The sequence below is a fragment of the Montipora capricornis genome, chromosome 8 (assembly GCF_036669925.1).
Source record: "Montipora capricornis isolate CH-2021 chromosome 8, ASM3666992v2, whole genome shotgun sequence".
Classification (NCBI taxonomy): Eukaryota; Metazoa; Cnidaria; class Anthozoa; order Scleractinia; family Acroporidae; genus Montipora; species Montipora capricornis.
In genome coordinates this window covers 48,126,184-48,150,702 of record NC_090890.1, presented here as the reverse complement: position 1 = coordinate 48,150,702, position 24,519 = coordinate 48,126,184, and the positions used below count along the sequence as shown (strand labels likewise).

The 24,519-nt window shown below is 42.2% G+C and overlaps 1 protein-coding gene across 1 annotated transcript in view; it reads left to right on the top strand.

Annotated features, from left to right (window-relative positions):
• Nucleotides 1-24,519, top strand: part of LOC138014080 (fibrocystin-L-like) — an 84,723-nt gene that overhangs the window by 26,068 nt on the left and 34,136 nt on the right. The window contains exons 12-26 of the mRNA XM_068861108.1: nucleotides 10-96; nucleotides 1,764-2,035; nucleotides 2,624-2,869; nucleotides 3,876-4,401; nucleotides 5,451-5,638; nucleotides 7,384-7,675; nucleotides 8,697-8,984; nucleotides 9,904-10,181; nucleotides 10,395-10,650; nucleotides 11,481-12,308; nucleotides 14,082-14,146; nucleotides 14,421-14,551; nucleotides 16,175-16,290; nucleotides 17,253-19,343; nucleotides 20,092-23,386. Of these exons, the coding sequence (XP_068717209.1) occupies nucleotides 10-96; nucleotides 1,764-2,035; nucleotides 2,624-2,869; nucleotides 3,876-4,401; nucleotides 5,451-5,638; nucleotides 7,384-7,675; nucleotides 8,697-8,984; nucleotides 9,904-10,181; nucleotides 10,395-10,650; nucleotides 11,481-12,308; nucleotides 14,082-14,146; nucleotides 14,421-14,551; nucleotides 16,175-16,290; nucleotides 17,253-19,343; nucleotides 20,092-23,386 (8,959 nt within the window). The remainder of the gene's footprint in view (nucleotides 1-9; nucleotides 97-1,763; nucleotides 2,036-2,623; nucleotides 2,870-3,875; nucleotides 4,402-5,450; nucleotides 5,639-7,383; nucleotides 7,676-8,696; nucleotides 8,985-9,903; nucleotides 10,182-10,394; nucleotides 10,651-11,480; nucleotides 12,309-14,081; nucleotides 14,147-14,420; nucleotides 14,552-16,174; nucleotides 16,291-17,252; nucleotides 19,344-20,091; nucleotides 23,387-24,519) is intronic.

The following is a 24,519-nucleotide window of genomic DNA, read 5'->3' as shown; positions in this document are numbered from 1 at the left end:
TTCTTGCAGGTGTTGAATGCGAAATTCTGACGACAAGTGTTACTCGGATCACTTGTGTCACTGGCCCGAGAGGCGATACACAAAACATTTATCCAGGTATGTATCATAGCAGCATGTGATGACTTATTTGAATTTTTAGTTCACGTAAAACCCAAATCAGCGCTCTGGTTTTGCATTACTGCGCGTGGAAGCTGTGAGTTGCCCGTGAGCAATTTCCCGCGCTTAGGCCAGCTGCACGGTACGTATTCACTTTTCGTTTTGATTAGCTAAACCAGGTTAATTGTCTTTCCAGGACATGGAATTCATTAAGCACGGGCTGACTTGTTCACGGAGTAAACTAATTTAACACCGTTGGAATTTAAACCCTCAAGAAATCCACCATGCAGGTTCCGATGCTATAACTTTTCTCACGAAATGTAGAAATGATCCCTGCACTTAACTGGACGATTTAAGCAATAGTCTCTTAAAAATCCCGTTCATTCTCCTCTGGCGCAATTGCTGTTTACGTTTTGGGCTAACATTCGTTAATGCATGTGATTGGTTTCGGGCGACCAACCAGAAAATGCTGTTCCATTCACCACATGAAATTAACCAAATTTTCAACTAAAAGTTCTGGTCGAATAGGAAGCGCGCCAGATGTGCACAATCCACCGCACACTCACCTTAAAAACTGTTTAAGAATTAGGGAGCTTGCGCAGGACGACGCACACAGCTACGAGGACGTCATTCCAAAATATAATTCGTATTATTGGTATAATGACATTGTTCCACCTCTTTCCGAATTTAAAATGCGTATGAAATGTCTATAAAATATCGATAAATTGACTGCTGTAAACGGAAGAAGAATCTAGAGAGAAAATTAAAATATCTAGCGCTCACGTCCTCCACAGGAGGCCCGAATTTTCAATCTATTGAAAACGTTAAGTGGACATTTTGTTTGCACGGAACCGTGCAATACTTTCGTTCTGTTCGCACGGAACTGACGAACCGGATTAAAGTCTTACCTTTGTCAGCGGTTTTGCCATCTGTTCATGCGTAGAGCGCTACTTTACGAAATCCAAAATGGCGTCAAGAAAGACCAACGGTAACGATGGTATCTGAGTGACCACGCATCCATGCAACCATGCCTTTCCTATGGAACGATTTAGACGGTCAAGGTGTTCGCAGCGCGCTGGTTCAATTTTCGACCGTACCGGCTAAAATTTCGTCCCACAATTTGGGCAATAATGCCATTGGTTCAAAGAGGGAAAATGGTCGTGTTGCACGAGTGCAAGTGCTGCAGGCATTTTTTAACACTTCTTTGCCGTGTTCTGCAAAACAAAACTTGAAAATACATACAATTAGAAGTTTTTGAAGACAAAGTGGACTGACCATTCAACAGTGATTAGAACCGTTGACTCTTTACTTCAAACCTGTTCGCACCAGTTCAGTTACAGGATATTTTGCCCACATAGTACACCGTCAACAAGATGGAATGAGAGCGAATACTTAACAGAGTGCAAGGTTATGTTTTAATGTAACTGAACGTTTTAGTTGCCGCAGTCCGCGTCCACTCCCCAGTGAATGTCTACCTTTCTACCAGTAAGAGATAGACGGAGTTGTACAGTAGAGAGACCTTTTGAATTAATCAGCAATGATATCAGGCGAAGTAAAGTTGAACCGAAACATTACAATGTTGTTTGCCATGCCAATCTTAAATCCCCTAGAAATGATGGATCGATTGTTTACAAGAATCAAATATCTCTATGTCCTCTGTTTGCCAGGTTCTCGTGGCTTGTTACGTGAAATTTGGAAGTCGACAGTTAAGTCCAATCTCCTGGATATTGCGTCATTAACCTCTGACGCTGCTGATCACCACGTTGAGTTTTGGAAGGAAAGTGGCTCACCGGATGTTGACACGTTTCAGAAGACTTCCGGTTACAGTTCAAAGATCACGGGCTTTTTCGTTCCACTTCATAGTGGCAATTACACCTTTTACATCCGGTCTGACGACATAAGTGAGCTGTACTTAAGTACTGGAGCTCCTGCTGACAAGGTAACATTAAAGCGAGTGGTACTTACAGGGGCTGCGTCGCGGCAGTGCAGTTGATTTTGTGCAGTTTTACCAATTATTCGCCCGTACTTGCGATGCAATTCAAGGTTAACCCACACTTTTCTTTTAAACAACACAAATCAAAGCTTAGTGGCAAAAAAAATGTGTCGCGAGCACACACAGTTTAAGTTGCAAACATCAGCTCTTGGAGCAGAATAGTTAACCAACAAACTCACACCCACATTTGACGCCGAATCTAGGAATCGAACCCAGGCCACATTGCGGGGAGGCAAATACTCCTACCGCTGCGCCATCCCTGTTCACCATGATTTTACCAATACAGAAATTTGAGTGATTTGAATTGTCTGTTGGAGAGAGTGGAATTCGACTTAGCTCTCTTGTTTAGGCGTTTTTAAAAGATTATTACCAACTGAAGCCGACTAAGTTGTGCTCAAAGTAAGGTTCGAAACCCAATAAACATCTGAAACATTTTTAAGGTGGCAGCTTCAGCTTCCTCGATCTGCGTGTTACAGTTTCGTGATTCTTATCAAATATCCTTTTCGCGTAGAACATGCCAGTTTTTCTTTGCAGGTTAAGATTGCAAGCTGCTCAGCGGCAACACGTGATTGGTACCAAGTTCAGAAGTCTGAGCGAATTGCTTTAGAGGCAAACACACCATATTATATTGAGGCATATCATACCGATTTCGCTCATGATCACCACGTGTCAATCCGAGTCGGCCTGGAAAAGACTAGTCACACCAACGCTAAAGTTGGAGCCGCGAGAGACGAAAAACAACAAATAACAATCAGCTCAACGCTACACTGGGAAATACAGGTGTGTACTTCTTATCACGTGACTGAGGCATTCTCGAAGTTGCACCACTAAAAGCGTTTTTGTGCGGTACCATTTGAAAGGATGTATTCATTCGTCTCGTCTCGTCTGTTAATAATCTAGTATTATACTTCATGATTAGTTTGGTATTAATCCACTCCGCTGTCCTTTTTAACCTCTAACCCTAACCCTAATGATTGTCCTCTGGGTCAGGTTTGATCTATCTCGCAGAAAGAAAAGGTTATTAACTTATAACCATTTGATAGAGACTATTGCCCTCATTTTTAATGGCCTCTGATAGCAGGCAATGCGGTTCAGTGGTTAGGGCACTTGCCTTGAAATCCGGAAATCCCGGGCTCAAGTCTAGTTCACACCACAAGTTGAATTTGATGCTGGTGGTCCCAGGTTCAACTTCTCAGCTTCACTTGAAATAGTCAACTGGTTTGCCTCTGGCCAGTTGGTATTCTTAACAGTTGTTTTTGTTGTTGTTGCATTGTTGATTTCCTTTCACTGGCCCCGAAAAGCCTGTATGGGGGGAGGGCGGGGGGGACAGGTCAAGTATGTATGACTTTTGTTTTGCAGCCATCATGTATGGGGATTAAGGATGACCGCACCTCTACAGACTCGGGATCGCATCCTGAGTTCGTATGTGAGTTTCAGTTGATCTCAAGCTTAATCCGAGAGTTTTTTCTGGGCACTCCGGTTTTCCTCCCTCGGTAAAATTGATTCCCAGCTTATTCCATCTGGCTGTGGTGCTGTGCTCCGAGGTCAGCGGGCTGCACAGCTCCTTCGGTCCGACCTCGAGCTGCGCCTTAGCAATTCCGCCTCTGACTGCGAGAAAGAGCGATTAGCACAGCCAGATATGTATATACATTGATTAATTTTAATTTGATAAAAACTTCCATTAGTTTGATCACACCTGCAATAATTTTGTTATTCATTGTTTATGCTCTAAAATCTTTCGTCGTTCTCTTTACTTATTCCTCCCTTTACTGGATTACTATTTCAGAGTTTAGATTTAAGCAACTGGAACGAGGACGAAAAAGTTTGCGAGGTCCAGCAAATATCTATCACAATTTTACAGTGTGAAGAACTTGAAAACAACGTTACTTCCTGTTCAAACAACTTCACGCTCTTCTATGACGATGAAGCGATAACGTTGTCGTTAGAAGAAACAAGCAGCTCTGTTTTAGAGGACAAACTTAAAGGTTTGCAAGCGTTTCAAAACCGAGGCACCATCAATGTTACTTCTGTCGATATCAACGACGACAACACGACGGTATTTCAAATCTGGTTTTGTTTCACCGATCCACGAGGGATGGGAACGTTGAATGGAACCGTCTTCGATGACGAATCATTATCCTTGAATATAACTCGCCTTGTATCAGGACAATTAGCCCAGGAGTTTCAGTTGTTCTTTGACGATCAACCGCATCTTCCATCCGACACTCTTCAGCCAAGCTTCAGTAAGCAAGATATTGAGGAAGTTTTGGAGAACTGGTTTTCTGTGAAATGTGAATTTCGTTCCAGACTAGGTAAGGAAACAGATCGCTGTAATAATTACATATAAGATAACTTTTTTTTTTCAAAATGGACCTTCTTAATTTGTGTTGGCGGAGTAAATAATAATAATAATAATAATAATAATAATAATAATAATAATGATGATGATGATGATAATAATAATAATATTACATTTACATACATAGGGCCAGTATCTTAATGTTCAAAGGCGCTTCACGATATTAATTAAAAACGAACTAAAAACTAATTAAGACTGAATAAAGAAGATCTAAAAAACAGTAAAAAAAGTTTAAAAAAGCCTTTTTTAAAGTTTATTTTTAAAAATAGACACTGACGAACTGTTTTTGGTGTCATGTGGCAAAGTAGGTCCGTGTAAAGATGAGCAACTGTACAGCTGATGCCGGACCTACTTCGACTAACACTACTTTCCTGAATACACCTAATAAAAATAAATACTAATCAAATTTATGCATATTTCCAAATTTTATACCTAATAAGACCTAAACTCAATATTCTGATCTTAATTAATTGAGTCAAAGTTATGACTGTCCACAATTGCTAGTTCATCTTCTTTACCACCAAGCTACAACAGACTTACAGGAGACATAACCAATTGGCCTGCAGTACCAATAGCCATGGTATGCCAAATGTTGGCAGCTTAACACAATCAGTAACTAGACATGGTTTGATGCTTCTCTGGCTTGAAGAGATTTTGAATCTTTGGATCCGACACCCTTGATGAAGACACTAGACAGAAAGTTTAAAACATTGGGTCTTTGAATTTTAACCGACTTTTAAGCTACATTCAAGGTCCAGCATCAAACTATGTCCGATTATCAACATGGTTCCAATGTCACGACCCTAACTTTCGTCATAGACATTAACCTTCAATTAATTAAGGCTCTTTCGAATTACTTCACTGAGTTCTTCAAAAACTTGCTTTTCGCCTCATTGTTGTTTTCGTTGAAGTTGTCGGCTTCTTCCGAGTGGAAGTGATGCAAACAACGAAGGGTTGATTCAATTGCTATATAATGACAATTATTTTCGCTCATATTTTTAGTGGGATATATGTTCTATGAAGAATACGAGGGAGACATTCAAGGGCGGGAATCTGGGGAGAGAATATCTGACAAAGAACCATTCTGCGGACGATATTCCTTACAAAACCCGACGACTATTTGGAAAGAAGGGTACACCGGATTTTTCGGCATATCTGCGATGTCGTACCGCATCTCCAGGTACAAGGAGGTAAGCATTTTGACATTTTGTTACAATTGTATCTGTGGTCATGTGTAAGTTAAGAATTCAGTTAGGATCCCGTTTAAGGAACCAGATGCATTGGAGTAAGTCTAGGCAACTGAGAAATTTCGCATTTTGTTTACTTGAAATGGCAAACAAAAAACACCTGGGCCCGGTTGTTCAAAAGCCGATTAATACTAATCCCACATTAAAAATTAACCAAGGAGTTTATTTCTCTACTCCCAAATAATGCTGTTCAACGCTGATATTAGGCAAAACTTGACATCGGAGGAAGTCAATCTTGAAAAACAAAAATAAGCAAAAGAAACCTTTAACAAAAAGTTGAAAAAATAAAACAAACATTTACGCTAATCCTGGATTAAGTTAATCCGCGTTTCGAACAAGCGGGCCCAGGTTAGTGTTTGTCATAGACCGTATTCATAAATGGTGGCCATGCAAGAAATTATTCTTTTGTCTTCGTGTTAATCATCCTCACTAGCCAAACTTTGGAGCAAAAATTCTTTTGAGTTTTTGTTCGTGCTAACAAGGCTAGTGAGGATGATAAGAATAATTACTTAAGCCGCCTTTCATGAATACGGTACAGTCTATAAATGCGCGAAAATTCTCTTCTTTCTCTTTCAAGGAGCTAAATAAAAACAAGTTTCTTTGATTTTTGGCAAGATGCCCGTTTTAGCCTGATATTTTCCGTTTGTGGTAAACGCGGAGCTATACCTCTCTATTCACTATTATGCACTCACGATGTCGTTTAACCCTTAAATATTAAATTTGACCATTTTTCGTTATCAGTTTGTACAAACCAATTGTACCAGAATGCGTCCAGAAATGCAGATATGTCCAGATATGCACCTAATAAGATGCATGAACAATTTTTGACATCCAACACGAAGTGTCCTTTTTAAGTCTAAGCCAAATGAAATGTTTGGCGTGCTTCTTGCAAAGTGTTCACAGATTTGAATGATTGACAGATTTGTTGACCATTTGCGTTTTCAATGCGGATACAAACTGCGCAGATAAAAATTGCGCAGACAAATTTTGTCCGTTCGCTTTGCCCAGGATAATTCAAAATTTTTCTACTAATGCGGAAAGGCCCTTAACGTGAAATGGCCAAATTTAAGGTTTTGAGGACAACGTGAACATATAACTGACATTCTCGTATTTCAGTTCTATCTTTACTTTAAAACTGTTTGTGCCAGTCTGTTAAGTGGAGCCTGAGTTAGCGTGTATTGCACCATGCAAGTGAAGAAGATAGAATAATTCTGAATACGAATAGTGCTAAGTTATATTTTGAAGTGAGGTTTCTGTTGACTTTTCATCATGTTGTATCTGTCACCACGTACTCGACTTAATGTCCCATTAAGCAAGCCAGTGTGCTTTCCCAGTAGATTTGACTAAGGGAAAATCAAAGACAGTGTATCTTAAAAGACAGCCCGCCAACCTGATTATACGTATAAGCCGTATCATGATGTATGTAGGGGGTAATTTCTAAAGAAACTGTGGTGCTGCGTCGGTGGGGAAGTAGTATAAAAAAATTTGGTTTTATCAACAGAGTTGGTAATGTAAATTGGCCACCGTATAGCCAATTTACATTATCAACTCCGTTGATAAAACCAAATTTTTGTATCATGATGTATGTCTGAGAGACCGCGGACAAGAATATCAATGATACACAGACTCGATCGGCTTGGTTCCTAAAGCACCTGGTTAATACGGCATTTATCTTTACCTCCATGTAGTTTTGCTTCGCCTACAAAGGTCCCATAAAAGACGAGCTGAAATTTCAAATCAAATACGAAGAGAATGGCGGAATGGTGTACAAATCCCATGTGTTCCCTTTCGTAAGAAGTTCGTCTAGAGAAAACTGGGGCTTCTCGTGTGTGAATGTGTGGGATCACGTCCAAACTGTGCACGAAGACGAAATCGCCCTGAAAGCTGAAATGCATAGCATTGAAATCGTAAGGCTGGGAGGTGAAGGTCAATACGATATTTTCATCGATAACGTGTGGATTGGAAAAAATCCCATAGATGGTAAGTTGACACAGTCAATGACAGGAGTAAGTTAAATATCCGTATATACTGGCACCAAATAGACCACTTTCATAAATGGCGACCACTTTTACATTCTTTTGTCGTTTGACACAAAAAATCTATTGAAATTTGCTCGTCGTAGTGGCGCTATAAGGCTTATTAGCATTAAAAGAAAATCGTTTTTTTATTTGGCGGCCATAATAAGCCAACTCAGCTTCTTAAAACTCGTCACATTTATCATTTGTCTTTTTACGACCCTTCCCCGGTGTGTGTCCAGAAAAAACCTCACGATTTCCAAGACTTAAAGCGCTACAGATGGCGCTTTCTTGCGAAGGCAGTTGCAGAGTCTATGCCTTTTCGCATTTTGGCCGCTTTCTAAAATGCCACTCAGTGAGGGGACTTCATCATATTTTCATAAAAATGATGGAAAAAGGCTTGGTTTCGTGCCTAACAGAATAAAGTTGAGTTTACCTCGTCAACGGCAATTGCACCGGCAAGAAAATATATCGGTATTTGAGTGAAAAATAATTGTGTATACAAGCTTCATCTCTGATATATAAGGTCCTCAAGCAACTAGTTTTATCGCCCTTCTGACGAGCGCATTACACCTTATCTATATAGTTGCATTTGAAATCTGAGGACATTGTAGAGCCCGCAGACCAGGGGGACACATAGTCCATGGCAAACCTACAGTTGTGACCTAGCCCCCCCCCCCCCTTCCCCATGAGTTCATGTTTGCTCAATGAGTAGAACATCCCACCGGTCTTAAGGAGGGCGTAGGTTCGAATCATGCCTACTAGGACTCTGGGTAGTTACTTGGCTCGTCAAGAGTAAATTGGCATTCTCTTAGTTCTGCGTTCTTAACTCCTTTGGAAAAACAACCAAAGAGATAACTGAAGATCATAGCTCTTCAGTCACCACTCTAGTTTTATTTCACGAACTTTCTGTCTGTTTATTTATTGAGTAAATAAGTATGTCAGTATCTACTTATTTATCGATTTGTTGTTGTTCTTTATTTTAGTGGCACGGACAAGAAACGCCGTCAAACCAAATGGTTTCCTTATAAAAGAATTCAAGATTGAAAAGAATGACAATAACTGGACGATCTCACTCCTCCCTGCGAATTGTGGCTCCCAACTGCCATTGCTCAGTGTTGTGAACACTGAACGGAGCGTAAATTCTACCCGGGAAAGAGCCTCATTTACCGTAAAAGGTCTTACTTCCAATCTTCAAGTGACGCGAGTACAAAAAGCTTCACCTCGAGTTCGAGGAACGTTTGATATCGAATACCAAGGGAAAGTGATCGGTGGTGAGTTTTTGAGAGCGGTTTTACATTTCTTTTGAAAGTCCGAGAGAAAGCCACTGATGTCACGGTTCTCTCGGAGCTTGAAAAAATTTGTCTGCCAGCCACTTTAAAGGTATAATTTCACTTTTATTTTATTGCACTTTTTATTGCCCACATTTTTATGAAATCGGAGAAGTCAACAAAAAATTAAGAAAAACCAAAGAAAAGATCATATTAGGCAATTTCTGCTTACGTTAATTCCTTGATATTTCTTTACCGGTTGTTTGGCAGTTCGTATAAAGAGATATTTTGAGTTACTCTTGACGGCAACGTCCAGTGCTAAAAAGGTATTAAAATACAAAAGAGACAAAAAACTAGTGTAAAAGTTTTGACGACGTTTCGACGTAACGTCACGTCATTATCAAGACAAACTTCGGAGCTTGGCGCGAATCAACTTGAATCAGTTCTATTGACAATTATGAAATTTTCGACATGGGATATTGCGGAGTTCTAGCTTTCTGATTGGTTCATTCGATCTCGGTTATCAGTTCATATACCGTATGACCTACTATGGAAACAAAACATAATAATTCAATGACCTTTGCTTTAATTTTCAACTGTCTAAGCGTTCAGAATTTAACGAAATTTTAATAAAACAATTATTCCATTCGCGCTTGTTTGATATGAAATTGATTATAGCCAACTCGGCGTTCCGCGCCTCGTTGTCTTCGTTGGCTATTTATTATCTCATATCCAGTGCGAGCTCATGAAATAATTGTTAAATAGAAAAAAGCTGAAGGTTGACGAGGGAAACATCTATACCTTGTACCCAATTGTTCATATGTGTTTTCTTTCAGACGCTAGTTCAGCTCCACGTTTAGTTGCAGTTAATCTTCTTATTCTCTAATGAGTTCATGTGAGACACTCTTTTCATTTTATTCAGACGTTCCCGCCAACATCTCTGAGACTCGTCTCAAAGATCGTTTGGAGGAAGAGCTTGAGGAAGGAATACTTGCAGTGGAGAGATCTGGAACATGCGCAGGCTTCACATGGACAGTCACGTGGGAGACACGCGGCGGTGATCATCCTGAAATGCGAGCCAGAGGTGACAATCTCGATGGCAATGAAGTGTCGATATCCGTGCAAACCATTGAAAATGGAGGGTTGTTCTTGGATCCAATTCCGGGTGAATTTTTGCGAACGCCGCATTCGTCAGGGCAGGTAAGTGGCCTTGAAGGATGTCTGTCATAAAATTTCCGATATTAAGTACAATATGTGAAAATAATTGTTTAAAAAAAGCCAACTTTTTTTAGTGTAAATAAGTTCTATTATAGATCATGCTGCCGTTGATTATACATTGATCCATCGATCGATCATTCTGTCCAATTGATCAAATTTGTGTTTCATCGTTCAACTAATATTTATGCTTTTTAGGTGGTGGTCTTTGTAAATGATATAGTTGGATCATGCAACAGCAATAACTGCTCATTTAATTACTCGAATGATCAAACGCCCCAGCTTTCTTCCATATCCCCAACATCCGGGATAGGTGGCCCGTTTGGTGTCGGAACTGTCATTACTCTTGGTGGCTCAGGATTTTCCACAGAAAATGAAGATAACGTTGTCACTATCGGAGGATCTCGATGCGTAGTCCAAACTAGCACCGAAGATAACATTACGTGTCGAGCAGGTAAGAAATGTTGTTATCCTAAGAGAAAGAGAAAAAGACTGGTTTATTAAATACCCGTCTTCCGAATACAGTACAAATAATTTCAGACTCATTGTAAAAAGAGCTGAAATTATGAACTTATATATTCACATTTTATCAGTTTAAATAAAACTACACTAGAAACTCTGATGTAAGCGACTACACTATGTAGTACTACATTGATCGAATGCCATTGCTGAAAATTGCAGAGTTTTCAAGCACGCAACCGTGGCCAACAACATATATTCTAATTAACATCAGTTACTATTAAAATCAAATCTACGATGTATTGGCTCTTGCTCAAAGTATTGCTGAAAGACTGCACTTAAACCGTTCGGGTCTACACCTAGGCAATGAAATTCGATTTTTCAATCGCAAATTTCGCCGGGTCATAAAACTCGTCACAGCGCGCAGGAAGGTGGTAGAAAAAGCGCGAGTCCTACATGTATAACGTTGGTCCGAATATAGTTATTGTTTACATGGATGTCATCATTATGATGACTAATATTACAGAGCGGATAACTATCAATAAACAGCAGCAACGGTTTTCCGTAGGGTGCCGAAAACAACTCATCGGATGCTTCGCCTTGAAATCGCTCAACACACATGAGAACTTGTTGCATGCTGCCTTATTTTAGCTTCATTCCATCTGCCGGTGTTGATAAGCCAAAGTATAATAACTTTGATTTTGGTTGTACCACACTAAAACATGAGTCATCCTTTATCTGAAATTAACCACCTGCTTGCCCAACGGCTTTAAATGAAGGCTCAACTAGGTAATTTAAAGATTACTTTCTTTCTCTCTCCGTCAGACTACGGCCCTGGCGGAAGTCAAGAGGTCAAGGTGTCCACAAAAGGAAAAGGCATGGCCTCTAATGTTCAGCGTCTTAACTTTACCTATGTAATCAGTGCTACTTCCGTCACACCGTCCAGCGGTAGCACGGCAGGTGGAAGCAGAATCACCATATACGGCAGTGGCTTTGGAAACGATATAGGAAGGGCCTTGGTGTCACTGGATGGCGAAACTTGCGATGTCACATTTGTCAATATGTCGCATATAATCTGCGTTACTGGTGCACATGTTGCTGGAACGGTCTCAGTTGAGGTATCAATCGATGACAGCTCGGCCACCATTTCGAATGGATTCGTGTATGATTCTTCACTGAACATCCAAGTTATCTCTTTAAGTCCACAAACAGGTACTGTAAGTGGTGGGGACATCATTACCATTTCAGGATCGGGTTTTCAAAATAAGACAGAGGTCGAAATAGGAAGTGACAGTTGCCTGATACAAAGTTTATCGTCAGTCGAAATAACTTGCGTTACACCGCGTCACTCTCCAGGAAAATTTGTAATCAGGGTCATCACACCAGAAAAGGGTTTTGCAGTGATTCCAGATCAATACCAAGAATTTGAATTTGTGTTTTCCGTTCATTCCATTTTCCCTTTAAATGGGTCATTGGCTGGAGGAACATTCGTGACCATTACAGGACGAGGCTTCAGTTGTAACGCGTCACGCACACTTGTCACACTTCATAACAAACCATGCCAAATAAAGTCCTGTAACGAAACGTACATGGTCTGTGAAAGCAAGGACATTTTTAAAACCATCGTTGTGGAGAACCGTGGATCGCATCCAGGTTAGTTGAATATGTTCCTTAGTGACTATTCCAAAATAAAAATACTTCGTACATCTGGTTATCTTCTCCGTTTCATGGTATGAGAAATATGGAGTATTATTAATTATTAAAGGCCTGGCCAAACGCTCGCAACATTTCAACGCAACAGTGTTGTATGATGTTGCGACATGTGTTGAATGGACTGGCCAAACGCACGCAACATATCGCAACACGGTGGCCAAACGTACGCAACATGTTGTTCCCAACAATGTTGCAATATGTTGCGTTGAAATGTTGCGAGCGTTTGGCCAGGCCTTAAATTACATGACCGCGTGGGAATTTGAATTTTGGGTGCTTACCATTTAGCCAAATAATCCGGATAGAATGATCGTTGCATAAAGGTAAGCGATTTTCCGAATTTCATGACCAACCGGATGAGAATGGCGCTTACCATTTACTACACAGCATTCCATCCCGCATAGTTTACTCGATCTTGTGAGAAAGGGCCTGGAAACGGAAGGTTCTCGCAAATGGTAAGGGCATTTCGCGAATTCCATTCCGAACGGAAAAAGAGGACTACCTCTGGAGGTTGTCCACAATTTCCGAAAAGATTTTCCGGAAAATTGCCTTTCCATTTGACCTCAAACCGAAATTTCCGGATTATTTGGCTAAATGGTAAGTACCCTTTATCTTCGATCGAGTGCTGATGGTATCTCTCAGGGACTGTTGACATGAGTAAACTCGCCCCGGTGCGAGTTCCATAACCGGATGATGACTTGATTTCGTATCGTGTTTACATAATGACTAATTGATTTCATGTCGTGTTTAAATGAAGGCACACTTTGCGTTAATTAAACACCCTCTGTCCAACGGCATGCATAGCGCGAGTCGACTCAGGTTTCGTGGACCATGAAACCTCCATTGACCGTCGAATGTCTCTATCTTGTATTAAATCCATCGCAACCGGGGGAATTTTGTTCGAATTTAATACTGGATTAATATGATATTAATAGTGTTATTAGTGTTAGAGCCAATTCTATTCTGCAAGCCAACTTCTCTTCCATTCGCTTGTAGGAAAGAACACAATTTGTCGCTTATTTTCTCCCGACTGGCTTCATCAAGCAGAATAAAAACATAAACAAACGTGTACAAAGCATGTCGTTCGACAGAGAGTCTTTAAATACATGTGTGAACAAACATGGCGCGTGCGCTACCCGTTCCAGTCCACCAAGCAGTCAAGTTCATACCGAAACCAGTGGTAGTTCTTCGTTTACATGGCACTGTTACGGGATTTCATGCCGGAATGGAATTCTCACTCCGGTGCAATAACCGGGGTGAACTTGCGCCGGTATTACTCGTTCCGTTATGACATTTTCTAGTGGTATCATGTAACTCGCACCGGCACGAAAGTCAGCCCGGTATCTCACGAGTGAGTGCCACGAGCAGATAAAATCGTATGCCCGCGCGGTCGTGTAATGTTCTGTTTATTATATACAAGAAAGTCGGCGGTAGATTCTCTGTTTTTGTATCTCAAAGATATTTTTTACTGTTTTTTTTTAATGAAGTTTTAATTAATGGAACCTAATAATAATAGTATTGGCTGACATGCCCGTAACCATGACGACACCGATATCCTTACGTGTGAAAGATAACCGTAGTATCTTCACTTTGCGCAACGAGGATATCAATTTTTAGGAACAAGAAAAATCCCGCTACTTTATCGACATCTACATAAAAAACGTATGTATATTCTGGCTGAGAGGCAACACTGACAAAATTTTGTCTTTCTGTCAGAGTTCGGCCGCGGATATGAATGGGACCTAAAGTACCTTACTTGTCATCAAGGGGACTCTGTTGAGGTATGGTTACAATGAAAGGGCGAATTTTCACGCTATTGTTCTTAAAGCGCAGTGTACTTTATGAATACACCCAAGGTTTCGATGAATTTGCGTTTGCACCTTAGCCTTAGGGAAGAAACTCAATCCTGTCTCAAAAATCAAAAGAACGTGTACGACCTACAAGCGGTGTTTTACTTAATAATTTGAGGAAATGCGTCTCTCAAATGTGTTCCATAGGACAATGGAACGTACACTGTAATAGTCTTTAAAACAGCTTTGCTAATCTGTTTTATAGTGGAGGTGGTATGGGCAGATGTTTTCTGAGGTGTATTACAGCGTACATCAAACCGTCGATTCATCCACAGACACCTACGACGGAACTGGATTTTCCAGCGCTCTCAGCAAGACGGGAAGTTTTAAACACAGGTAAAAAAGCAATTATATTATAGCAATACTTTGGAACTCTCGTCTTTGACTGTCGCCCTTCATCAGAAAATGGATGCTCGAGGAATTTCCTCGTACTTTACAAGTCGGAAATTTTCAATACAACTAGTTGCAAGATTTCTTATGAAAATTTCCCTATCTTGCTCAAAATTGCCGCTGTTCTTATAAGTATGTTTGCAATCGGTTGGAGAAACGAAGAAAGTATGAATTGTATAGCCTAAATCATAGAATGCTTCGTTTTCAAGCCATAGATGGGGCACTGAAGCATATTTGTTAATTATTGAAAAGACGTATTTTTTTCGCTGATGACCCGATACTCGGCCTATGACCAGGATTGACCCCAATTAGATACACACCCAATTTAGAGTGCTGATCCATCACTTTGCGGTCTTTCCTCAGCACATTGACAAATGGATTTATTTCTAGATACACTTTGCGCGCGAAACAAACAAAGGGCCGCCAATTTCAACCAACCACAAGAAGCCATGTCACGCGTGACTGCTTCTGCCGTGTTTTTTCAGGGACATGACAACTGAATTTCGCGGGAACGGGTATTCTAAAAATAGACTCCTTTGTGCCTGTGCTGGGGAGCCCACCCATGCCATAACAACACTCTTTATCTAATTCACTCTTGTTGACATCCAATACGACGTGTCCCTTTCAGTCCATTTCCAATAATAAGACAAGGGTAAAGGTTCTCGTTATTTTTAGCTTAGGGTAAGTGCAGCTGTTTATCCTTACTTGAGGAACAGCATTTGGGGACACTTTGTGACGTTAATTGTCTTTATTCAGAGACACGAGTGATGTTGAAGTTGGGGAGAAGAGCAAAGGGACACTTTGTGACGCTTATTGGAATCCGCATGCATGCAATAGGTCATTTCCGAGTTCCTGTCTACCTCCTCTTCAAAGCGAGTCTAAGTGTGAGGTCTTTCTTATGAAAATTAATTTTCATTCATATGTAAAGTGGAACTAATTACCATCACAAAAACTTCGCACTTAGAGGCACGCTTTGAAGAGGAGGCAGACTTGAACTTCGGAGATAGCCTATTACTAGCATATATGATACAGCGTACGTTTTGTCCAAAGGAAATTGGATTGGGTTAATACCTGGAAGGGTGACCACCCGTGGAATACCCCGTGCTGTATACTCTGAGAAATCACGGAGCGTACGGTCATGAACCATGAAATAGGTAGCAAATGCTTAGACTTAAAGGGACACTTCGCCTTGGAAGTCAAAATTGGGCCTGCATCTAATTACTTCCATTTCTGAACATGAGTGTCATCATAGTTAATAGAGGGGAATTTGTTATGAAACCCGACAAATTTCTTTGTTGTAGGTTTTTGTTTTCTTTTTTGGCCTTGACCGTGCACAAAACACACTAGCTGTTTACTCCGTAATGAAGAACTAACCAATAGAAACGTGTTGGTTAAGTAATTCACGTATAGTGTATGAGCGCAAATTAAACAAGAGATTGTGCACGGTCGTGGACTTTCCAACCTAAATCTTGGCATGTTTGTTTGCTCCTTTGATGTTTGCCGAGCTTCAAAACCAGTCCCCTCTATTAACTGTGGTGTCATATATTTATTGTTTGATCCTTCGCCTAGGTTCCTTGAGCCCGGAGTTTATTATTATTCCGGCAGCGGATCTGTCCCAATGAAAGGCGTCGTCAAGGTGCTACCATTTAAATCTCTAACTGGACCTATAAGCCTTAAGATAGATGGTAAGACAGTGTATTGTTCATTTTTATTGACAATTTATGATTCTTGATTGGCTTAAACGTCGCGTCATGTTAAAATCATTGATTAAAATCAATGCTGACGTGCTTGTACCCCTTGTTTTCCCGCGCTAAACGCCGGTTGCATGTATCTGCATCGTGTAATCATTGGCTCATAGGGGACTTTAAGATCCACGATGGCCGCGTCGACGAAAATGCCACCAAACTGTAATATCATTGGTTAAAAGAGGAAAACTAATCGTGAAACTCGTGCGGCATGCTTTTTAGTACATTGCTTTGCCTTGCTCTGCATGACAACGCAGTAATATCACCAAATTTCAGGTTTTAACGACAACGTGACCATAGAAATGTGAACTTTTCATTCTATATTTGTACTCTGAAACTTAAACCGCTGGCACCAATTTATTTTGAGGATATTTCGCCTACGTGAACGAGATTGAATAATCGCGAAAGACTTACGATATCATAAGTTCTATTTTTGAGTGATATTTTGAGCGGACGTTTTCGTCGACGTCTACGTCGAAAATCTTATTGGCTCCCCATTTGTTTGTCTGCTTCTGTCGTGATTTGCCAAAGTAATAGATTTAGTATCGGTTTCACAGCTGTTGGTTTCTTGAATGCAAACAGCTCGGTTTTCACTCGGCATTATAAAACATCCCGATAGTGAGGCCCTCCCAGGGGTTTGGAGGGAATAAGGGAACATAGCTAATTTGAACTGGGGAACAGGGGAACAATGACAAACTATCTTAGGGAACAAGGGAACGTAAACCATTTTAAGGATCAAAAAAAGTTGACAACAATTTTGGAAGTAATTTCCGGAACAAGGGCCCGTTGGGACACCCCTGGGAGGGCCTCCCTCCTCCACACTGTTTTCCCCAACATTTTGTACTAATCATGCAAGTAAACGGACGAAAGTAATGTAGTTAATGTGTTTTTCTTTTTTCCAGGATACGAAGCACTTTACAATCTTAGTTCCCCTACAAACTCTTTTCCAAGCTGTGAGTCAGGAAGAATTGATCCGACTCCTGGATGTAACTCTTCTTCAGCAACAGATGCTTCGGGTCGCAGCTTCACATATACGCCATGTAGCATGCCCAGAGTGTCCTCCGTTTCGCCTCTGCAAGGCACAAGCAATACCGTGATCACAATTCATGGGGATGGATTTAGTGATGAGTCATGCCACAACGAAGTGTCTTTCAACTCCCACGTCTGTCAGGTGATTTTCTCCAACGAGACAACGATTACCTGCCGGCTTAGTACAACGGGCTCTCCTCCCGCTGGAGAGCAACTTCATGTTGCAGTGAGAGTCCTCAACCGCGGCCTCGCATTTTTCGAAACGGGTTTCGGTCATGCTACAACTTTTACATTGCAGCCGAGTGTTACTGACATTTCGCCCAGTAGCGGTTCACAAGCCGGTGGTACTCGAATCGCAATATCGGGCTATGGGTTCAGCAACACTATAGATGACAACAGTGTGCTAATAGGTGATGCCACCTGCGACGTTGTAAACTCGACCTATACCGAACTAACGTGCATTACACGAGCTAAAAATACCAACGAGTCACAACAGGTCGTCGTGAGAGTTGCTGGTAGTGAAAGTGAGTGTGGTGCAGCGAGAAGCGCAGACTGTGAATACACCTTCGCGACCGACAGAACACCAGTGGTGAGTACAAAGATCCCGAATACAATAACTATACCCCATACAGAATTCCGATTTATGGTCTCAGGGCTTCCTTCGGAGACATCTGATGTATCCGTGAAAGTCGGTAACGCAATCTGCAACGTGACATCCGTAGCATCTTCAATGCTCACGTGCGAGATCGAAGGAGTTGCCGTTGGAAGCCACAAGATGGTGATCCATGTGTCGGGAAAAGGCAACGCCCAGTTTAATGAAGGTGTATCGGATATTATTACAAGTGAGCCAACAGTGTCGTCAGTTTCACCATTAGAGAGCAGCATTAATGGTGGCTTAACCGTGACTGTCACGGGAAATGGATTTGATCCGTCGCCAGGAAAAACTAGCGTGACCATTGGAAATGCGCCTTGTGAGATTGTTTCTGTGACTTATGGTGAAATCATGTGCAGGACGCCACCGCACGCAGCCGATAATTCAGTAACATTGCAAGTAGCCGTTGGAGAAGGAAGTTCCTTTCCAGCTTCCTCCATCGCCTACACTATATCTCAGACGCCTGTTGTGAGCTCGTTGTCACAACAAAGTGGCAAAGGAGGTGATACGTTGATTTTGTACGGAAGTGGCTTGGAACCTTTGCCCTCGTATGGCCAGGTTCTTGTTAATATCGGAGATGCACCCTGTGAAGTGACAAGCTCGACGCCCAGCAACATTGTTTGTACACTTGTTGCGCATGCTGCTGGCTCTTATGAAGTTGACGTGGTGGTACCAGGCAAGGGAAGAGCCTCGTCAGGTTTTTCCTTCGAATATAGCTTAACCATTACAAGCGCGAGTCCAAATGAAAGTGGCTTCGGTGGAGGACGCGTTCTTCTGCTCCAAGGGTATGGGTTTGAAAACTCAGCCGTGATCACTATTTGCGGCAATAATTGCACTCTTCAATCCAGTAACGACACAACAACCGCACGCATATCCTGCGAGGCCCCCGCGCATCCAAGTCACGCGGCAGGAGTCGATCAACAATGCGACTTGGTAATTACTGTAAACAGGATAACCTACACCCTTGCAGGAGGATTTACGTACAAACTCGCCATGACTTCGACTATAATGTCCGTTACGCCACCCCGAGGGGGGACAGGTGGGGGAACAACTCTCAACATCCGTGGTACAGGGTTCAGTAGCACTGCAAGTGACAATGTGGTGACCATAGATGGTACTCCCTGTGTTGTGTCAAGCGCTTCTACATCGCAGATTGTGTGCACGACTGGTAGACACAGCAGGACAATTGAAAGCAAGGTTAGAGTGGACGTAGGAACCAAAGGAAAAGCCGTGAATGCTGCAGGTTATTTCTTCTATGTAGATGTGTGGTCGTCAAAGTACACGTGGGGCAACAACCCTCCACCTATATCGGGTTAGTAACTTTTGTGATTCCAGTAATAATTAATTGACCCGTGGCCCTTGAGGGTGAAGGGTCTAATTGTTTTAGTATCACCCAACTAGTCGGACAGAAAAGGCAATAATAAAGTTAGCAAATGCAAGTTGAAGAAATATTTATTTGGGAATAAAACAAAAGAAAATGCAGGATTTGCATTAGTCCACTAGTTGGGTGATACTGATGAACTTTATTTAAGTGTCATTTGTATTTAGCGCTGGGGCACTAATCGAAGACACTAAACAGGTGTCAAATCAACTCATATCATATCGAAAATCAGCCAACATGTGCCGCCAAGTCTGGGAATCGAATCTGTGACGCATTGATTGGAGGCGAGTGCTCCCACCACTGAGGGCGCCATACTTACTCCCCTGCTATGAGTTTTGAGATTAGACGAAGGGACCTCTAACAAATACTATCATGGTGAAGATGATCTAGACAAGTTGTCGAACTCATATGTTACAGGTAATAGTGAGAGCCAGACCGTTAAGAGCTAGGGTTAAGTGCTAAGGAAATACTTCATTTACTTCACTTTGTCTTGTTAGTTACAGTTCAACGAAGAAGTACTAAATACGTTCAGGAGTCTATTTTCTCGAAACAGCGTGAATTGGTAACAACCTAATCGCAGCTTTTGCTAAATTTCATCTGTGTAGTTGATTCCAGCCATGCACTGCCAAAACAATTTTGTGTCGGCAGTCTTCAATCAACTTTTTTTTTTCATCCACAGGTGATGTAGTCGTCATAAAAAAAGGACAGACAATTTTGCTCGACATAGACACTCCAGTCCTGAAATTGATACTAATTCAAGGGGGAAAGCTGATATTCGATATAGAAAAGCCTTCTCTTCACTTGCAAGCAGAAAATATTCTCATCGCCGAGAAAGGAGCCCTTGAGGTAGGGACAGAAGATAGGCCTTTTCCTGGAAGCGCAACTATTACTTTGCATGGCCATGTGCGATCACGAGAGATTCCAGTCTTTGGAACAAAAACAATTGCACTCCGTGAAGGGACACTTGATCTTCATGGTCTGCACGTGCCAATCACGTGGACGCATCTAGCTGCCACCGCAAATATCGGGGAGAGGGAACTCCACTTGATGCAAGCGGTCACATGGAAACCAGGTGATCAGATTATTCTAGCTCCAACAGGAAAATCACAGCGCGAATTTGAAGAACTTATTATCACAGGAGTCAGCAACGGTAACAAAACCCTCCAAATTACGCCAGCGCTTAAGTATAAGCACATCTCAATCGCTCAGACGTTTAACGGAATGCATCGCGTGGAGACACGAGCAGAGGTCGGTCTCCTCACCAGAAACGTTCGAGTGCGAGGCTCAAAGCATTCTCAGTGGGAAGAGGTGGTTGAGGCTTGTCCCGCCGAGTTTGCACCTGGGCAGTTCCAGACTCAAACGTGCTTTCAAGGGAAGTTTGGTGAGGAAATTGGCAGCGATGAATTTGGTGTCCAAATCATGATCCATGCACCCAAGAAGGATAAGGATTTAGTGAAAGCCAGGTTCAGCCACGTAGAGATCTTTCATGCGGGGCAGGCTTTCCGCCTCGGTCGCTATCCAATTCACTTCCATCTCAGTGGCAGCGTCAAAGGGTCCTATGTGATTGGCTGTGCCATTCATCACAGTTTCAACCGCGCCATCACCATGCATGGCATTGATAATCTTTTAGTAAGCCGCAATGTCGTGTTCAACGTTCGCGGAAATGCGTTGTTTATGGAGGACGGCATCGAAACAGGGAACGTGGTCCAGTATAACCTTGCAGTTTTTGTCATCGCCTCTTCATCGGCATTAAATGTTGACATAACCCCAGCTGCGTACTGGGTTACAAATGCGAACAACACTATTAGACACAATGCGGCTGCCGGGGGCAGCCATTTTGGTTATTGGTACCAGATGTTTGCAAATCCAGACGGCCCTTCTTTTACGAAAGATTATTGCCCCAGGAATGTTTTCATGCATGAATTCTTCAATAACTCCGCTCATTCGTTTGGTCGCTATGGGTTGTGGATATTTCCGACTTATCATCCCTTACGCGGGGGACGATGCAATTCGGACATTGCTGAGCCAGCGGTGTTTAACCGTTTTCTTGCCTATAACAATATGCGTGGAGCAGAAGCTGTTCAAGTTGGAGCTGTACAAATGCACAATTTTGACATGCTGGACAATGACATTGCAGGAATAGAATATGTGTTTGCAGATATGAAGGATGCCCCAAGGGGAGGCCCGTTAATCAAAAACGCACTTATCGTTGGCCACAGTCAAGCAAGCGAAGGACTAGAACTGAAAATAAGCAGTAACACGCTTTGTACAACCAATGGCATTAGGCTCCCACAGTTTTCGAAACTTGTCGTAGAAAATGTCACCTTCGTAAATTTTGACCGGTCGGGCTGTACCTGCTACGCAACCTGCGCACAGTGTTTGGAGTTTAAGAAGAAGGGAGGCTGGACGACACATACGTCTAAGAATCATTTTGTGAATGCTCCGCGCCGTACTGCTTTACAGTGGGCTCATGAAGCAGTGATACTTGATCTGGACGGTAGTTTCACGGGCTTCGTGAGGGGTAGCGTGGTCCCAACAAATGATAATCTTCCTCCACAGCACTGCAATGTCTCAGCCGAGCACAGCTATGGACCTCACAGTGGGAGCATCTGTGATGGAAGTGTAAAATTCAGGAGACTTGCGTTTAACAATGTTAAGCCATCGTCTTTATTGGGTAAAACTGTGTTGCTCACCAACAGTCACGGCACTGATGAGGTTCCATTCTGCCTCAAATGCGCCACTCACCCGAATGGCTGGTTAATGACGGTAATAGTTGGAGATAACTACACCATAACATTTGAAACTGCCGGACAGATAACTAATATTACATACTCTGCATTGTTCTATGATTTGGAGATGGAGGATCATGTCTGGATAAGCCACAACTTCACGCAAAAACCCGATCACTTTACCACCACCGGTCAACATCAAAACATCACAGATATCGTTCCATATGCAGATGCACAGCACGGTGACTGGAGCTTTGTAAACGAGACTAAGGTTTTTACTTACATAGCGTCTGGAAAAGACGGTGCACGGTCAATTAACAACAACATTGTACCCCGTGGAATCGAACTTCGATGTTGGCGCTGTTTCTACAAGGACTGTATCACCCCGATCCCTCCACCACCCCCGAAAGGTAGACCAGCAGTCTTTCGCCGTTGGTCGAACGTTGATGACTGGGAAGGAACTGAGCCGTTGTATGGCGGTTTTGGAAGAAGGCTACCCCACAACGGAAGTGACGTCGTGATACAGGAAGAGTGGTACATGTTGGCGGATACTCATCTTCCATATTTGAATAAACTTCTTATCTATGGTACTCTTGAGATAGAGGACAGACAAGGAGAAGACATGGTCATTAATGCCTCCTTAATTTTTATCACTGGAGGTCTAATCGTGGGCTGGCCCGACAAGCCCTATCTCTCCAATTTACTGATTATCCTGCAAGGCGATATTTACAGTGAAGAATACGAGCCCACGCAAAGTCTCGAAATTGGGAGCAAAGCTATAGCTGTGTTTGGTTTCATGTGGTTGCACGGTAAGCCCAAGTCTGTCTGTTGGACGAAGCTGGCTGAAACAGCGGAAGCCGGAGATCGCCACTTACAACTTGTTGAACCAGTGGACTGGTCTGTAGGAGACGAGATTGTAATCACATCAACAAGTGTCGAGCCAAGACAAGCGGAAAAGTTTCGTATAGTGGCCATCTCATCAAACAGATTGAATTTAACCTTGGACACGGCTCTACAGTTCAAACACATTGCAGAAACACACAAGGCCGGAAACTGGACGTACACCTTAGCCGCGGAGGTTGGACATCTAACCAATAATATTTTAATTAAGGGCGCAGAGAACTCTCCATTTGGATGGCAAAAATCGTTTGGATGTCGCGTGCTTGTTAAAGGACTTGCAAGGATAGAATACGTTGAGATATCATATTGTGGACAGGAAGGATGGATTGATGACTATGATCCTCGGTAAGGAGCTTTTTTGGATAATGTTTGCATATAAAGGAGATTATTTATCGATGGTGACTCGGAGATACTTGGAAAAAAATCCGAGTGCTTCTTTACAGGAGTCCAACCTACAACCTTCCGATGACTAGTTCGGATGCTCTACCACTGAGCTATAGGAGCCTCGTGGAAGCTGCTGGTCATTAAACTACAATCCTAGACAGATTAACGTGGAACAGAAATGCCCCCCTTCCCCCTAAATCAAGGGTGAAGCCGCGTGAAAGCCAAAACGCGCCATTTTCCCATCATTAATTTTGGGGGGAGGGGTCGTCTCAATTTTCTATTTCTGTAATCTGTCCAAAATTGTAGACTCAGTGTTATTTTTGGGGGAGCGTAAGTGAAGCGTAAGTGGAGCTGTTCACTTGAGGACCGAAGTTTAGCAGAGACTTTATGACGTTAATTTTACCACAATTGCTTGTAATCTCGCAATCTGATTGGCTAACTTGCCGTTGTCGATAAGCGTCTAGATAACGCTGCTCGCGTCAATTTGTCACGCAATGTAATAGCCAATCAGGAACGCTCATTTTGGGAAATAAACCAATCATATTGCGAGAAAGTTATAAACAACGCTCGCTCTTTCTTTTCTCAACACTTGTTGTGGACTCACTGGGCTGCGCCTCGTGAGTCCACAACATTTTGATCACTGTGATGGCGAATATCGTCGTCGATAAGAGTACACACAACGCTGAACAACTTTCGATTTGTCAATTGTCAGACGCAAGTGATGTTGACGTTGAGAAGAAAAGCAACCGTGCATTTCTGGACGTGTTTGAATTACAGTGAGAACAGAATGGACACACTAGTGCGGTTTTCAATTGAGTGTCGAAAGTAATTAGCGAATTGCATTGGTTTTGCATTACTTCACTCAGTGATTGGTTCAAAGTTCTTGCGCCACTTTTTCAACCAGTCAGAAGTAAAACCAAAACCAATCTTGACTCGCGCGTGCACCTTTTCCCGCGCTTTGTGTCGGCTACGTGTAATTACTTCGAGTTTTGATTGGTTTACTGGATTGTCGCCGTCCTTTTTGATTGGCCAAAGTAATTACTTTGGTTTTGGTTTTACGACACTCGATTGAAACTTGTTCTATAGAGCTAAAA